Source organism: Engraulis encrasicolus, chromosome 20 (genome assembly GCF_034702125.1).
Source record: "Engraulis encrasicolus isolate BLACKSEA-1 chromosome 20, IST_EnEncr_1.0, whole genome shotgun sequence".
Lineage (NCBI taxonomy): Eukaryota > Metazoa > Chordata > Actinopteri > Clupeiformes > Engraulidae > Engraulis > Engraulis encrasicolus.
Genome location: NC_085876.1, coordinates 12853126 through 12870862, shown reverse-complemented (window position 1 = coordinate 12870862; position 17737 = coordinate 12853126). Strand labels below are relative to the sequence as shown.

At 42.0% G+C, this 17737-nt stretch overlaps 1 protein-coding gene across 1 annotated transcript; it reads left to right on the top strand.

Annotated features, from left to right (window-relative positions):
* The first annotated feature begins 7095 nt into the window (after positions 1-7095).
* On the top strand, positions 7096-15345 carry dnajc8 (DnaJ (Hsp40) homolog, subfamily C, member 8). The gene is made up of 9 exons (XM_063185446.1): positions 7096-7213; positions 7997-8098; positions 8217-8273; positions 8658-8724; positions 9675-9769; positions 9921-9992; positions 10978-11069; positions 14071-14146; positions 14695-15345. Exons 1-9 carry the CDS (start codon positions 7139-7141, stop codon positions 14812-14814), a joined length of 756 nt encoding a protein of 251 aa, XP_063041516.1. The 5' UTR covers positions 7096-7138; the 3' UTR covers positions 14815-15345.
* The last annotated feature ends 2392 nt before the right edge of the window (positions 15346-17737 follow it).

Genomic DNA, 17737 nt, shown 5'->3' with positions numbered 1-17737 from the left:
GTGCATTGGTTCGATAATTCCAAGACTCCCAATTTGTGTCCCAATTATAATTGAACTCCAAAGCGCAACAGGCAACGACAATATTTCTGACCCCAATTGGAACTCGACATATTCTGCTCTTTTACAGCAAAAGAATCAGTGAATTCTGGAGCTTTTTAGACCTAGAACACAAGAACAGACACATGAATCCATGAACCTATCAGCAATTTTAATTACATTTTTACATGTTGTCATATGCTCAATCACACACCTTGAAGACTTTGGGCTCTTTCCATTATCCTGACTCCCATCCTTGACCTGTGCTTGAGGCCTCACACTTCACGTGACACCCCGCCTCCATTGAGAATACAATACACTACAGTTTTCCCACTGACAACCTAGCCGTGACAACTTTCCTCCATTCAAAATCCTGATTGCAAATGAAAGGGATCTTTCAATTGCATTTTTGCTAAATTTTTAAATTATATTTGTCTCATTACTGATGTGGAGTGACGTCATCACGAGGCCACAAGCTCTTGGGGAGAATGGTAGTTAGGATCTTGGAAAGAAGCCTTTTACTATTCCTACACCCAGGATGTGAGCGATGCAACTGTAAAGAATATATCTTCCAAACCCATTATAATGATAATGACACAGACACTGTCCTCACTGATCTCAGTCCTCAAAGGTTGTAATGTAACATAATTCATTTAATGACTGCATCATACACTAGACTAGCCCATCCGTTCATGATTGTTCCGTGGCCCAGATAAGTGGAGAGAAGTTCCTTGAAAAGGAAGGAGACAAGAACTTCATGAAGCTGTTCCCCTCTCTGTCAAGTCAGATACACAGGGGTGCATTTCTCTACTACCTCTTGTACTTCTACATTGTAAGCTACTTTGTTGTTAACAATGCAATTTCCTATTGGCAATGGTTGCTATCTGGCTAGCAACTATGTTTTCTAGAAACGCACCCCAGATCAGGTGTTCAGTAGAGTGGAAAGTTGAGCCAGATCCTGCTTTGAACCCAAACGTGCGTTTAAGAACCAAACCTGTATTCTCGCCACTATTATGCCATCAAGCTGTTAGGTGAGGGTAGCCGTGGCCTAATGGTTTCAGAGATGGGGATAGGATCAAAGGTTTGTAGGTTCGAATCCCACCCTTACCTGACCCTACACCTCCATCCATGGCTGAGGTGCCCTTGAGCAAGGCACCCAACCCCACACTGCTTCAGGGACGGTAACCTATACCCTATACTATGAAAATACCTAAGTCGCTCTGGATGATATCCTCAGCTAAATGTAATGTAATGTAGAGGTGTAGCCGTCCGACTAGAGCTCTGGTACTCAGAAGACCTGTGTTCTAGTCTTGAGGTTGGTATTCCAAGTCAGTGATTTATACCTCTTCCACTGCCATTTTTCTGGTAGGCCTACAACTCGACACAGCGCCAAGCTGACATATCCAGGTACCGGTAAGTTACCTCACCTGCATTCTGGAATAATGCCAACCATCTTTACTGTTGGGCAGTGGTCTCCAAATGGCGGCTCACGGGCCAGATCCGGCCCATGCGTATGCCTCACATAATTTGGCCTTGGGGAAAAATAATTGGATACCACTGCTGTAGGGTATGGGTGCGTGTGTGTGTGAGATGCAGTGAAGTGTTGTGGCTTCTCATTGGCCTCACCCAGGTGTGTGTGGTGGTGGTGTCGGATCCCAGGGCTGGAGATGGGGGCAGGGGGAGTGTTGGTGCCAAGGCCGGTGTGTGAGTGAGAAGGAGCCAAAGAGTCGGATCTTGCCAGTACTCCCTCTCATCTTACGGTATGTCTGTCCTGGGCTGCTTTCCTCTGCCCTTTTGTCTCGGTGCCGTCCCTCTGTGGAGAAAACAATAGAACAAGGGTAGGAAACCTTTTTCGTTCAAGGGGCCACTTCAAATTAAATTAATTCCTCCAAGGGCCGTTCTATGAACACAAACCTGGATTTCCCACTGCACTTAAGGCCTATATTGAAGGTGGAAACCTTTACAACAGATCCCACCTTCACTAAGGCCCCTGAAAATACAACTTCATTATATTGCAAATGCAATTGCTAAGATTTCTTCACGAAACATGTCACATTTCATGTGAAACTGCATAACATTAAAATGATGTCATTGGCCGGATAAGACGGCCTAAAAAAGGGCTGTAAACGGTTCGCCACCCCTGCAATAGAGTATCCGGCATGTTCAGTGACTTTTTTGAGTGTGGTCTCCTTTTCACAATCATGATTACAAATGAGACAATGACTTCTGAATGATGTTTTTTGCACGATAATGAATTTGAATAAAAACTTTGATTGTTGATGACATTATTGTACCTCGTGGGGGAAAAGCTCAGGAGGAAACAGAATGACGTACAGCCCTCCTCTTGTTTCCTGTCTATCATTTCCCTTATGTCTTCCATCATCATCATTCTATTTCAATTTCATTCTTTTGTTTGCCATTTGTCTCCTTTTAGGTGCATTTCTATGTTGATACGCGTTCCTGTTTTCCCCTCACTCCATCCCTCTACCTCCTTTCTCACACACACACACACACACACACACACACACACACACACACACACACACACACACACACACACACACACACACACACACACACTAGGAACAGGGATTGGGTGTGTGGACTGCATTGCAAGCTCAATGCCTCAGTTCAGTTCAGCATGAGGGGCTTTCGGCGCACTGATCCTGTGATTAACAGTAGTGTGCAATCTCTCTCTCTCTCTCTCTCTCTCTCTCTCTCTCTCTCTCTCTCTCTCTCTCTCTCTCTCTCGCTCTCTCTCTCTCTCTCTCTCTCCCCTAACACACCAGCTAAGCTCGGCCCCCCTCCAGGCATGGCATGTGCTTCTGCACGTCTCAATCAAGGCGAGTGTGTCCCAGACAGACGCCACTCCACTGGCACACCAGAGCATTGTGATCAGTTGCAATCTGATCCCGTGTGTTTCAGTGTGGCTGTGTGTGTGTGTGTTGTGTGTGGAAGGAGATCAATATCGCTACCAGCAGCAGGGATCAATGGCGGCGTGATGGGTCCTCAGTGTGGCTCGGTCACAGTCAGTCCAACCTCAGCATCCTCACAGTTGCCGTGGCAGGCCAAGCCTGAATGGGTGATGAGGTAGGCGTCTGTGCCATGCAGTGGCCAGCACAGTCTCCCTCAAAGATGCGTTTCATGTCAGCTTAATGGCTTTTTTATACAGCTTTTTTAGGTTAACATTGGTGGTATTGACGTGTGGTATTGAAATGATTAGTTATTGAAATGCTTGTTTCTACATGGATCAGAAAAAAATGTGCATTTTAATTAGAGCATTGTTTGCATTTTGACCTTTTGACTTTTGAGATGTGCACTTATAAAGAGACGAGGTGTTTGTGCCATGCATGAATGTTCCTCTTCCACTAGGGGGCAGCAATGTGATGTTTCTTTTGTGTGGCTGTTGTTAGTTTCTCATACATTTCTTGAAGACTGACTTGAGTAAAAAATGCTGTATGATATAAAAGATGACAAGGGACGTTGATAAGTAGTGTCTTGAGTAAAAAAAAACCCAAAAAACACCTACCTTAATTTTGTTGCCTATTTGCATATTTGGCTAATGGCTTGTGTGTGTGCACGCTAGCGTATACACAAGACCCCTGACAGCTTTGACTGGGTCTGGGACAAAATCATCTTAAAGGCCCCCCTTCTCAATACATGCAATGCAATACAGAATAGTTTGGCCAGGTCCCTGGGCCTGGGACAACGGACCCCTATAGCCACCCCTGTTGTCAGGCTTGTATGTTTGTGCATGTTACTGCTTCCTATATGGTTATATTAATTAAGTAACCAGACATGTTCTCATGGACACAGGGCCACTACATTAGAGTCACAAGCAACAAAAAAACATGATGAATAGCAAACAACGAATACATGTATATACTGTCTTTCCATTCATGTCGGAAAAGGGTTGTGTGATTCTGGCCTTAGTTGCTTTGACATGGTACTCTCACTGACTCTTTGGGGGGCTGTGTGTTGCTTTGACATGGTACTCTCACTGACTCTTTGGGGGGCTGTGTGTGCTCCCTGGGCTGTGACTGTGGGTGACCATGTATTCTTGTTGTTGCCTGAATGTCAGGACTGTCTGGTGTCACAACCCCTCCATTCACAAGGATGGATTTGGTCTGGATGAGTCTTACCTGGATATGATCAGGAGTTTTCCTTTTTTTCAAGGTTATAGAGTATTGATATGCACTGAAGGTCTTGAAAGGCTCTGAAAACATTGAACTGCAATTTTTTTGTTGGACTATAATAACACCTGCTTTTTCTTTATTCACTAATTTTTAAAGATGTGTTTTATGGCTTCATTTGGACAGGATGGTTCGAGAGGGAAATGAGCAAGAGAGATAAGGGGGAAGGATTAGGAAGTGATCTCGAGCAGGACTTGAACCCGGGCGCCGGGGTACGTTACGGCACCTTAGCCAATTGAGTTATGGCACCCCAGATGTTTTATGTTGATGTTTATTTATTTATTTATTTATTTTCCTTTAGGTCTTTTTCCCATTTCTACAGCAGTTTTCAATTTGTGGAAAAAAGCTTCGCACACTCCTGGATCTGAATCTGAGGAAGACAGAGAGGTCGAAACGTCATCATGTTTGCCAATGAATGAATAAAAAGAAAAAATAACTTAAAGAAGAAAAAAATCCAAAGGAGTGTGCAAAGCTTTTTTTCCACAAATACGTATTTTTTTTGTTGTTCAAAACTGGGATTGAGCATAAGTAACTCTCTACAGCAGTTTTCAAGCCATGAAGGCAGGTGTAGGAGTGCAGCTGCAAATCTAGCTTTCTCTGTCTTGCATCACTTGCCGCACAGCAATGGAACTCTTGCAATACCGTGCCCTCTGATTAAATTTCCCAGTGAGAGTATGACACACTTTGCATTGCATTCTCTTAACAATTCAATCCTCCATTTGTTTCAAGTGAGCCCACTTCATTTTCACATTGCACTACTTCATCCCCAGTAGGCTTCTGTCTTTATTCCGGAGTGCAATCCAGTCTTAACTTCGTTGTCACACCAAGTAAGTAGGGTTGTTGTCAGCTTTTGCAAATCATCTGAAAGGGCCCTCCATCCAATACATACATAAAATTTAATGAGGACCCTCTGCCAACAACAATATATGACATCATAATGACATCATCATCATCATCATACATCAACATGAATGACATCATAATCAGGGATTCTGTCACAACATTCCATCTTCATCCAAGATTCTATCTCTTATTCATTTGGAAATGTTTATGTCTGTGGAAGAGACATAAAACAAACAAACAAACAAGAAAAAGCCAAAGCAAAGGTGGACATGGACTTTTCTTGTTGGGCGCCATCCAGCCTTTCCTACAGCGTCAGGTCCTCAGTGAAACCTGGAGTCCCAGCATGGGCCACCACATGGGCCGAACTGATCCCAAGGGAAATACTGCGAGCCGTGGAGAAGCGCGGCCAGACACAGGAGGTACAGCTGACTCCAGGAGGCCCCTTCACCTTGGCTGATGCCGTGGAGCTGCTGCTGCCTACGCTGCTGGTCACCCTCTTGGTCTTGAGCGTGGTGGTTGCAATCCAGGGCATGAAGAGAAGGTCGAGGAAGAAGATGGTAGGTCATTGACTTTGTTGCATACCTGCATACTGGGGACCCCCTCGAAAACGATATATCCTATCTCAAGGGGCTATCCCCCTAAACAAATAAATTTAAATATCTTCCATTCAAATTATATGATTTATTTCAGACTGACGAAGATGTTTTGACCATCAAAGCATTAAAAAAAACACACAAAAAAACATTGCATCTGTGCTGTTCCAGCTTTTTTCCTTCAGTTTCACTTGCTGACTGTATCTCCATTTACATAATATTTTATTTCATTGATTTATTGGAAGTATAAGTTATTAAAGTTATTTCTTTTTTCCTAACCGCAATGTATTGATTGACTTAAAATGTCTTTGTATACCATTTTTATGTAGACCTATCATAATTTTGTATTTTTTTGTCTTTTATTTTTTTTACAGCTCGTTGCTCACCTGCTATCATTGGTAAGATATTTTATTTAAAAAAAAAAGACATTAATATTGCCATTAAAACTACCATTACCTACTACAATTCATATTAACCCACGGACACCTCTTGTCTTCCTCCTCTTCAATAACATTTCAGACAAACAAGTCTGAGTGTGATGAGGAGCACCAGCAGAGCCTGCCCCTGGCACTGCGTCTGCCCGCCCCGGTGAAGGAGTATCTGGGCCGCCTGCAGAGCCTCACCCAGCGGGTCCAGGAGCTTCAGGAACTGGAGGCCGCGGAGCAGAACAGGAGTGTGTCCGGGAGACGGACCCAGTACAATGTGGAGTAGAGGGACTTACCCGTTCATACGCATTCCATCATCACATCATGGATTCATTCCTACAACGCTGAGGCATCACTGCCTTCTTCAGAGAAATCACTGTTTTAAAGCTATTTGGTCACATTATTTTCAAATATAAAGAATTCTTATCAAATGGTTTTCAGCGTGTGGTGTAATGTGTATGTGTGTTTGTGATATGTGCTGTAGAAAAGTGCCAATATCAGGCTTGGAGGTCCAGTATTTTGGACATGGAACTCGTGAGTCATTATGAAATAGTAGCACAATGCTCTGCTACCAGGGGAGAATTTTCTAGGCTGCGTTTTAATAAAGAGAACCATACAGAAAATATAGATTAAATATATGTTGTTGCTTTTTTTAAATAATGTGCACAAAGTGTCATCGAAATGCCATATGAATGTGATATGATACTTTAAAAAAGAGGCCTTTTTCAAAACACAGATATGGAACAATCACAGCCAAAGTCCTATTCATCCTTATTTCTATTTCTAAACCCATTTAATCTCTGAGAGTAAAGAGATGAGCTCCACCCAAAAAAGAAGTCTGCATAAATGAAGGAAACAATTTTGTCAATCACTGGTCAGTTCAGCCTTGTTGTAGTTCTGTCATAGACTGTTTGTAGGACATGGACAAAGATGTTGTACCAAGCTCTTTGACATGGATTTGCAAGAGCTCATCATTTGATATCTGTGGGAGGACCTGGGTACAGGTCACATGGCAAATCTACGTCACATGCGTCACGTTTGAGCCAAGATGGCGACTGCCGGGGGTGAGCCTGTAGCCCAGGGAGGCAGTAGAGACGATGCATTTCAGACGTTTTACTCCGAGGTATGCATAATTTGGATACACAATTGAACAGATTTGCGTTTTAACTTATACATTTTTCATACTGTGTCTTGCGCCTGTCAGACCATTCACTTAAACTGATAACGCGGCTCTGGCCTAGTTAGCATACTCAGCTCAGCTAGCACAATAATCGACTAACGTTAGCGCCATAATCTATCTCATCTATCTATTCAGACTAATCTGTTATTTTCAGGCGTGTGTTATTATGTGTGATATATATATGCAAATAGAAGTCGGTCTTCATGGTTTTCAATTGTTCATTATTGTGGAGAATAGATCTATTTACAACATGACGTTAAAGGTAGCCTGTTACCTATATTTGTGCAGTGGAGGTTGGTTCTTGACGGTGTGGCCAACATGTCGTGATCAAGTGACTATTACTTAATTCATACGTAACTAGAGATCTACTGCAAGATTTCACCAATTGATCTTGCTCTTAAATTTACACTCGAAGGCTTGTTTTGCTACCTTTGTGATCGGAGACGATGCAAAGGAGCATAAACTTGATGTAAAGACTTTGACGTATGTGTCCCCTCCAGTGACAAAACTGTCAAAATGATCTTGACGATTTTTATGCCGCATATAGACTATAGCCTACCCAGAGCAGCAGACTTTACATCATTCTCCAAAGTTTATATAATTATTCATTTAGTCACTGGCCATCAATAGACATGGATGCTAAGGATGCAGTTTTTTTTCTCCAGTTATGACGCTGCTCAGATCAATGAAGTTCAAGATGATTTATTTTTGTGTTTCTGTTTGCAGGTAAAACAAATCGAGAAGAGGGACTCTGTACTGACGCCGAAGCAACAGATAGAGCGATTGCTTAGGCCTGGCTCGTCGTATTTTAATCTCAACCCGTTTGAGGTAATTTTTGTTGTGATGGAGGCCTTTTTGTTTGTTCATCATGATGAAAAGTCTTAGCAGTGAGCTGTTTAAATCTAGCTGATCTATAATAGAACACGGCAATCATATTCCATTGAAGGTGCTGCAGCTCGACCCAGAGGCCACGGATGAAGAGGTCAAGAAGCGCTTCCGACAGGTGAGGGACTCATTAGATTGTTGCAGTTATTAGTCATCACCTTATATTGCTTCTCAGTCATGTTTTGTTAGGCATACTCCCCACCCACACAGACACACCCCACACCCAAGCGGTAGGAACCATTTTGCGCGCAACCCCATATAATAGGCCCCGGCTCCAAACTGTATTTATATGCTTTAAATGGGGATGCTTTAAGTGTACATAACAACAAGACCATTCTCGAGTGCAAAACGATCATCACAAGAACCCGTACAGTATGTGTACTATTGTAGGGGTACGCAAATGGGTACAGTTGACGCTTCATTCTATTTTGAGAAGCTACTGAAAAAGGATGTTGGTATGGAGTGGTATTAAAATATAGTGTTCTCTTCCCCTGTCACTTAGCTGTCCATCTTGGTGCATCCTGACAAGAACCAGGATGATCCAGATCGCGCCCAGAAGGCTTTCGAAGGTGGGTGCCATAGTTGTTCCCAATAACTTCCATCATGCAGAGCCTTCTTTTTGCCTGCAATTCACAGAATCGCGACAGCGAAATGTGATCTCATGACTGTCCCATAGGTAGTGCAGTATACGATTTGCAGTCTTAGTTGAATGTAGACATTCAGAGTTTTAAGTTGAGAAGAAAGAAGATCCGAGGCACCCTGAAGTGAAGTTAAGTCATTTATTAATTGTCCCATAGGTAGTGCAGTATACGATTTGCAGTCTAATAGGTGATTCGGACGGGACTTTTATTACCTATGGACCCACGGTAATTCTGAATAATCACGGACAATGTCTGTGTTCTTAGTCCTGTGCGAATGTGCCATGTCCGCGATTTGTGAGGTAATAATTCCGCCGTGAATTACCTACTGTGTTTCAGCGAAACACAGACATCCTGGGGTAATTTCACATAGGCGCGCCATCTGCACCCCCTTCTAATGTCTGTGAGTTGAGTAAATAACAGACGTTTATTTATCCCGTCCAAATGCGTGCCGAAAAATCACGGAGGTCCGGGGGTAATTGCGAATTACCGGGGTCCATAGGTAATATTTATCCCGTGCGAATCGGGCTTTAGTTGAATGTAGACATTCAGAGTTTTAAGTTGAGAAGACAGAAGATCCTAGGCACCCTGAAGTGAAGCCAAGTCATTTATTAATTGGGACAAGCTGATGTACATGTGACATCCTTCAGGGCTTAGCCCTTCTCTCTCCTCAACTCACAACTCCCTCTTTCAGATCCTCATGAGCATCTGAAGTGTGAGCTTTCACCCAATGAAGCAACCACTTCATTCCTGTTTTTAGTTTTGCTTACATTAGGTTGTTTATTGAACTTGAAACAATAATGGTATGGTATTTTGGGGTGGAAATCTTCATGGAGCTATGACCTAAATTTGTCTTTAAATTCTTTCCTTTTTTGCCATAGCGGTTGACAAAGCATACAAGCTGCTCCTGGACCAAGAACAAAAGAAGCGTGCAGTCGATGTGATCCACGCAGGGAAGGAATATATCGAGCATATGGTTAGTGTTTAACTTCAGTATGATATTTACACCCTTTTGAAAAGTATACCTTTTTAAAAAAAATGTATACCTCTGATATGGCATATATATAAATATATATATTTTCAGATTCAGACTTGCATATACTTACTGTAAATGTCTCAACTCACAGATGGTACAGAAGAGAAAACAGCTGAAGAAGGAAGGCAAACCACAGATCGTGGAGGAGGACGACCCTGAAATGGTATGGACACCTCTCTCATGTTATGCCTGTCGAGAAGTGTCAATCTAGGATTCAGGGAAAGAAAAAATGTGCCATAAGTTTGATTCAACCAGCTCCGAATCAGCTGATAATGGATACTCAAGACTAGGGATGTGTTTCACCAAAAAACAAGTAAGTAGTACTTAAGCCTAAAGTAAGGTGCCCCCCAGGCAATAAATTACATCCCTAAAATGTTCTACATATAATTATTTATAGGCCTTCATACAATATTATTGTCTCACACATTCAAATAAAATGCTTAGTGTGTGCACAAGGCAAATAGTGTTTTTTTATGGACTTCTAGTGATGATGTGAGAGCTGTTTCTCATATACCGTGTTGTCAAAGGGGCACCTTATACTTGAGTACTACTTAGGCTTAAGTATTATTTTATATTTATTATTATAAAGTGTTTGGGAAATGCACTCCAGTTAGACCAGTGACTCTGTGGCCGGTGTTGGGAACTGTGGCCGGGTTTTTACTTTTTTGCTGCTGTAATGATTAATTGATGGGTACTTTTTGTGTAGCGCTGTACCATTGTAGTAGGCAGCACAAACTGCATGTGTTGGTTGGTGCGAAGCAGGGATACGCCAGATTTTACAGTCCTGCATAGAAGTCAACCATAAAGGATGGATAGATTGACTTCCTTGTGCCCAAGAATTATAATAATCGAATTGAAGAGTTGTTTTACTTCATCAGCTTGTTCAATGACGTGCTGGATTACAAATGTTTGGTAGTAGTAGGACCATTCGATTTTTGAAGAAGGGATGCCTGTAGTAATCCTTGATGTTTGTGCTTTGGTGCTCATGTTCCCAATGGTGTCCCTGCTGTGTGTGGTACTAGTAATTAGTGAGAAGGGACGTCTGCACTTACATGTTCCCAATGGTGTACCATTTGGAGGTTTTGTGTAGTAATATACCGGTATAATGTTTGTGCTGTGGTACTCACCTTTTCCCAATGCTATGTTAGTTCCGGCAGGCGGTCTACAAGCAGACCATGAAGCTGTTTGCTGAGCTGGAGATCAAGAGGAAGGAGCGCGAGGCCAAGGAGATGCACGAGAGGTAAGCCTCACCACTGACCCCCCTGACCTTGTGCTCAAGGTCGTAGATGAGAGCAAGATGCATCATGGGATTTGGGAGTAGGGAGAAAAATAAAGAGGTCGGGATGACTCAAACTTGTAGATGCACTTCGTTACAGTTTTTTCTGATCGCTAAAATATTTTTGTAACTGTTTGCAAAACTATACCCACAGACAGTCAAACCTTACACCAAATCAGCAGGATTGCCATGGGTTGATAGCCTGATAAACCAGCCTAAATGTGAGACTGGATGTGTAATTCAGTCTGGCCCCGATGAACGATACATCCGTAGATGAGAACAACCTGTTGTTTTTCAACCCGTGCCCAGGGGCGGAGTGGCCCACCTTTTCCCACCGGGAGAATTTTCCCCTTGGCGGCCCTCTTTAAAAAAAAAAAAAAAAAAAAAAACAAAGCGAACAACATGGTTTCCTAACCAAAAAGACAAAAGCCACGAAATCTGCAGTCGTACTACATGTGAACATTAGTGTTGTCAAAATATCAACCTGAATTGGAGAATTTAGCCTACACCTTGATGAAATGCACAGCCAGTGGTGTAGTCTACGTAAAACGAAGTATACGCACCCATTTCAAAATTTCAGGGATTACAGTATACCCACTTAAAATTGATTGATCCATTATTTACAATAGCACAAATATATACAGTAGGCCTACACATCAAAAAATGCTCAAATATACAGTATACCCACTTCAAAAAGTAGACTACACCACTGGAGCCATCATCACAGTCCAAAGCATTCATAGGCCTAGCCTACTAGGTTAGGCTACATCACTACATCATGGAAATGTGCACTCCACTGTCATTTTGACAGTTTGAAATTGAAATATCGTTTAAGGAAGACAGGATTAGCATGGGCACAAAGTTTTGAGTGTGGGGATTTTTAGAAGAGTAGGCTTACAAAATATAGTATAGTAGCCTATAGCTTACAAAAAGTCTGTCTACATTGTGCAATAAACCCACCATGCAGCAAATAAGCCAACAAAATGTATAACCAAACGGTGTAGGCCTACCTTAAAACGCTGTCTTCGTCGCAGCAAATGTCTTTGTTTCTTGCAATTACATTTTAATCCACAGTTTAGGCTACACACCCAGCACTGCTCACATCAGAATTTGTGGTAATTATTTTGTTCCATTTCTTCAGACATTACATAAGCTACATCCTAAATGTGCCACATATAAATATATGTATGATATACATTATACTGTAAGGAGATATAAGCCTACCGCTAGTTCTAACAAACCAATGCCATCAAAACATGTACAACGTGTTTTCCTGCTTAGCTGCAGTTCACCTCCTTACCACTTGGTGGAGTCTGTTCGTAACCCAAGTCAATAACCACAGAACAAGTGAATCTGGAGTGGCAGACTGTAAACTGTAACAGTCATGTGGAAATCGGAAAATAAATCACAACTTACTAATATTTCCATTCCTTGGTAACCAATATAAATATCACAGGTTCTTGAAATACTGAAAACGAAACTATGTTACTAAGATCTAGTAAACATCCGCGATCTACGGTGTATGAACATTATCAGTAGAGGAGGGGTGTGGCCAATTTACTGTTTGACACCGTCACTGAGGTATTGCGGTCGGGTAGACGGTATATATAGTGGTGAGTCAACATCTTGCAGATAAGTAGTAAATTGGCGATAGTTAACATTTGCTATTTCACACTAATTCCTTGAGGCCGGCTGAGAATATCCTGTGATTAAGCACTTTAGGGCCGGCTGAGAACATAATGCGGCCGCTGAAGTATATTTCGCGGCCGCGGCCCACCGGGACAAGTCCCCGATCTCCCGATGGCCACTCCGCGCCTGCCCGTGCCAGTGCCTATAGGCCGGCGCTCTGACCAATCAGCGATCTTTCTCGTTGATGTGCTTTCCCAACGTTGCGAGCTTCGTCGTCACTCCCTCAAAACCCCGCCCGCTTTGATTCAAAACAAATCTCTGCGTTGTGATGGGTTTGCCAGACTCAGGGCACAGTGTTCAAAAGGTTCGACCGATGCGAGGCTAGATGACCACTCGCAGCCGAAAAAAATCGGCGTCCAGCGGGTGGTGCTGGTTTACTAGGCTAATGGATTGACACTGTCCCTGAACATCCATGCCTGCGTCTAGCCTCGCGACGCCATCCTCTGTATTCCACCCAAAGATTTTGGCTCCGCACATCGTCTGGCAAAAGCCTCTAGCTCGGTTCTCTCAGTGTTTTGCCAATCAGCAAACAGTTGAGAGTGGTGATGTAGAACTCACCCGCGAGCTCCGTTACTGATTGGTTAAGGTAACTATATTCACACTTTCGTTCTGTTATTTGTATGCTTTTGCGACGCTATAATGTAACAGGCATGCTAATAAAGCACAATATGGGTTTTAATTTGAGTTTGGAACTTCAATTAATTTAAATGATAGAGTAAGATCAGACCATCTCCCATCGTCCACGGAGACGGATTCCTCATGGCTTCCTCATGATTGACGTAGTCAACAGTCGGCTATTCGCCCAGGCTAGCCTGCGTCCCCAATTGCCTGTGAAAGGGACAAATCTTCTTCCCTGCCCACCCTTGCACATCATTCTCACTCGCCACTTCTCACTCAAAATTGAAAGGCCAACTCATTGCTTGTTTAAAAAAATAAATAAATAAATAAATAAAAAACTGCCAAAGTTAAAAAAAAATAGCTTTGGCGATCAGAAAAAACTGCGATGTAGCACTGACATTCCTACCCCTCTTGGCCTTGGCTGGTAATCCTGTTACCTTGAAGGGGCTCTAGGATGTGGCTTGCCACGGCAAACCTCAGAATATCTGCCCTCTTTGATTGCCTTTCTCTGGTCTACAGTGAGATTGGCAGACATCACTGGAACCTGACGACCATGACAGATAAGGGTTCAATCACTGGAAGTGAGGGCTTCAGATTACTTGGAAAATGAGGTTATCAATGTAGCAATGCTTTCTGCTTGTTTCTTTCAACCCCTCAGAAAACGTCAAAGGGAGGAGGAAATTGAAACGGCGGAGAAGGCTAAACGAGACCGGGAGTGGCAGAAGAACTTTGAGGTAAGATTCATTTAAGATTTGAGAATCTTATCTTTGGAGATGGTTATTGTTCTCTACAGCAGTGTTTCTTAACTGGTGGGTCGGGACTCAAAAGTGAGTCGCGGAGGGGTGGGTCATGGAAAATACAAAAATATTTATTAACCCCTTTATTGCTAGTCCCATTATTGAGACGAGATGTGTTATTGAATAAATGAATTAAGCATAAGCATATTATCAAATGTAAGGTTATATTTTTGATATTAGAATAAGTGACCTTGAAGACTAATAAGGTCATCAGATCCACTGTATGTCACTTGCAAACAGCAAACTGGTTTCTGACCAACCCACGGGCAGACAGTGGTGCGCCAAAATATTGGGTCACTGTTGAATGACCATTGAAATTTGTGGGTCCCAAAAATATTCCAGTGAAGAGCCACTCCTCTACAGTAAATAGGGTCAAGATCCACAGCATCCCCTGTCTTTTTGGAATGTGTCTGTTTTCTTGTTTTATTCCTTTGTACAAGACCACGGTTGAAAAACCTCTACGCATGTTGTGATGTTCCCGGCAGGAATCCAGAGATGGGCGTGTGGACAGCTGGCGTTCCTTCCAGGGCAAAGGGAAGAAGAAAGAGAAGAAGCCTCGCACCTTCTTGAAGCCCCCCAAAGTCAAGATGGAGCAGAGAGAGTGAAGCTGTCCTGACTGTGTGTGTGTGTGTGTGTGTGTGTGTTGTAATTTGTGAGGGTGTGCATAGACGTTCAGGGGTTCATTTCTCGATTCTTGTCGTTGCTAACCGTCTTAAGACCGTCTTACGACCGTCTTACCGTTGTCTTGGATTTAGTGGTGAGCGTCGCTGTTGAGAGGGAGTTGAGTCGCTCTTACGAAGGACGTTGCTACCGTCGTTAGCAAAGACGCTTTCGAAATACGGACCCCAGAGCAGCTGCCGATGATATCCATTCTCAACACTCAAATACCCATCGACCCTGTTCACACTCAGACACGTCCTTCATTATCTTGTCTTTAGTTTTTTTTTTCCTATTTTGTTTTATTTTGTTGAGTAAAATGTACATATTTGTGGAAATTGTCACTCTAGAAATGAAACATAAGGCTTAGTATGTGTTAGTATGAGGATTACCTTGTTTACTTTTTTTCTCCAATGTCTGTCTACAGTTATACTTTTTTTTACCCTCTTCAGACAAAATAAATGCTTGTTTGTAGAGACCCTCTCTGTAATTCCTGGCTTCATTGGTCAAACTATATGTATGGAATTATATTTTTGGTTAAGGCAGGAGCCTTCCCACATAAGGCTGGTAAATGTTAATTTTGAACTTTCTTTAAAAATGTCTTGAATCATAATGGAATGAGCCTGCAAAAAGTTATACACAAGATGTTCAAAATGTAATTCAGAAAGTAAATGGTTAAAATGACCCAAGACGTCAGGCATCAAATGGGTTGACTGATTTATTAATTAGCTCATCCTGAAAACTTAACTGTGCTTTGTGCTTTTTTCCCCCACAAAAAAGTTCATATGAGAAAATGACAGATTGGGTTGAAGAGGAGTGATTGCTATGCCAGTTCATTTTCCAGAGCAACAATGATGCCAACAGATATTTACAACATGCCCATATCTGATCTGCCCAACCAGTCCTTCTCCCAGTATAAGTATATCATGCCAAGTACATCCACAAATATACATCACTGTCACTAAAGGTTTTTCCTGTAAAAATCAATGAGGCCTTGAACAGCATTTTCCTCTTCAAATAAGCACGTGGATTACCTGTACGGTTGGCTGCTCAGCCACGTCATCCTCCCAAAACGTTAGTGTTAAACTGTATATTTTATGTGATAAGCCTACCTGTACACCAACATTACCCCCCAAGTTATAAAGTATAAATTGTATACATGTTTTTGATTAAGATTCAGTACAATGCACAATGAATCGCAGGCTAAAATCATGGGGCATTCCTTGAAAAAAAGAACAAAATGATAGTCATTCCTTAAAAAAAGAAAAAAGTTATTTTCAACACTTGAATGAGAACAGTCAAAAGAAAAAAAATGTCAATATCTTGTGCGAAGATTAACAATTCAGGATATAGCTGTCCAAAAACAAAGACGGATCATAAAGGCAGTGTGTTTTTGTTCTGTTTTGACGCAACCCATCTGATACGAAAAACAGCACATTGCAGAAGTAAGTCAGTGGCACCAACTAGGGCTGCACAATTAATCGAAAAATAATCAAAATCGTGATAAAATAGTGAAATCGAACTCATGATTTTAATCGTGATTTAATCGTGGCAATAGTGACCTACTTTTGAGAGGGTCCTTGAAGCCAGAACATACTGACAGGCTGGTGTTTCTGGCCAGGCATACATTTCATGCTATTGCCTTTACATAATTATTACAATTCTTTTTATTTTGCTCATCCTGTATATGTAATTCATTCTTGGTTATATTTCATCTTATCATTTTCAAAAAAAATCTGGAGAAATTAATAATCGTGATTACAATTTTGACCAAAATAATCGTGATTTATGATTTTTTTCCATAATCGTGCAGCCCTAGCACCAACATACTTAAATGTACAGGTACATGAGTGTAAATGATGATTCCTATAAAATAAACACAAAACACTTCAAATGTGCATGATTGTAGGCAACATGCTTGACAAAAATGCTTTCTGATGTTCTGTGATAAATTCCAATGTTCCCCCTCTAACAGCATTCCAGTACCAACAGTACTGCTCTCCAACATTAGTGATGAAATGAAGCAATGTCCAAATGACCTTCTCGGCATCAGGAAGCACCAAACTTCATTTGTTATAAATAACACGTCCCCTACTTAGCCTAAACATGTATACCACAGAGTTTGCCATCAATAGTTGCAGAATACTGCACTCACGCCCCAGCTCTGTACTCGTATAATGGGTCAAGCATTAACGTTTCTGTAAACCAGTTGCTATGGTGATCCTATATTTAGTTCTGTGTCTGTACTCTGTATCCCTCCTGTTTCGTCTGTCTGGATGCATACAGGTTGGGGTTTGGGGTGCCTACAGGGTGTTTAAGGGACAAATCTGGTTATTTCCGCCTGTTAGAGAGCCTGTTACGTTTGCATTTGTTTAGTTTGCAGAGTTAAGGGCAAGGGTGTTCTAGTAACAGGGTTTTTAGCCTTTATTTCTGACAGGGTAGCGGAGGAGAGACAGGAAAAGAGTGGGGAGAGAAAGACGGGGAAGGATTTGCAAATGACCCGGTCCGGAATCAAACCCGGGTCGCCGGCATAGTAACCCAGTCCCCTACCATTAGGCCACTGCAGGGCCTCTAGTAACAGGTTTAATCAGAGGGTTGCAGGTTCAAATCTCACATCAGTCATGGCTGATGTTGATGTGACCTTGTGCAAGGCACTTAACCCCACATTACTCTAGAACCTGCAACCAATACATATTATCCACAGCAGTGTAAATCACTTTATATAAAAGTGTTAGCTAAGCTAATGTAATGAATATGGTATTACAGAAAAAAACAGCTGCTTCTGTAGATATGTTTAAAGAAGCCATGATTTGCTCCTATTAGTACATTTAGGGTTATATCTTGTGTTAATTGTAGTCATTGAACAACCTA

Excerpts from the sequence above, each read along its gene's own strand:
- dnajc8 (XM_063185446.1), top strand. The coding sequence starts at position 7,139 with ATGGCGACTGCCGGGGGTGAGCCTGTAGCCCAGGGAGGCAGTAGAGAC. Across the intron at positions 7,214-7,996 it reads TTCAGACGTTTTACTCCGAG|GTAAAACAAATCGAGAAGAG; the intron begins GTATGCATAATT and ends TTCTGTTTGCAG. Across the intron at positions 8,274-8,657 it reads TCAAGAAGCGCTTCCGACAG|CTGTCCATCTTGGTGCATCC; the intron begins GTGAGGGACTCA and ends CCTGTCACTTAG.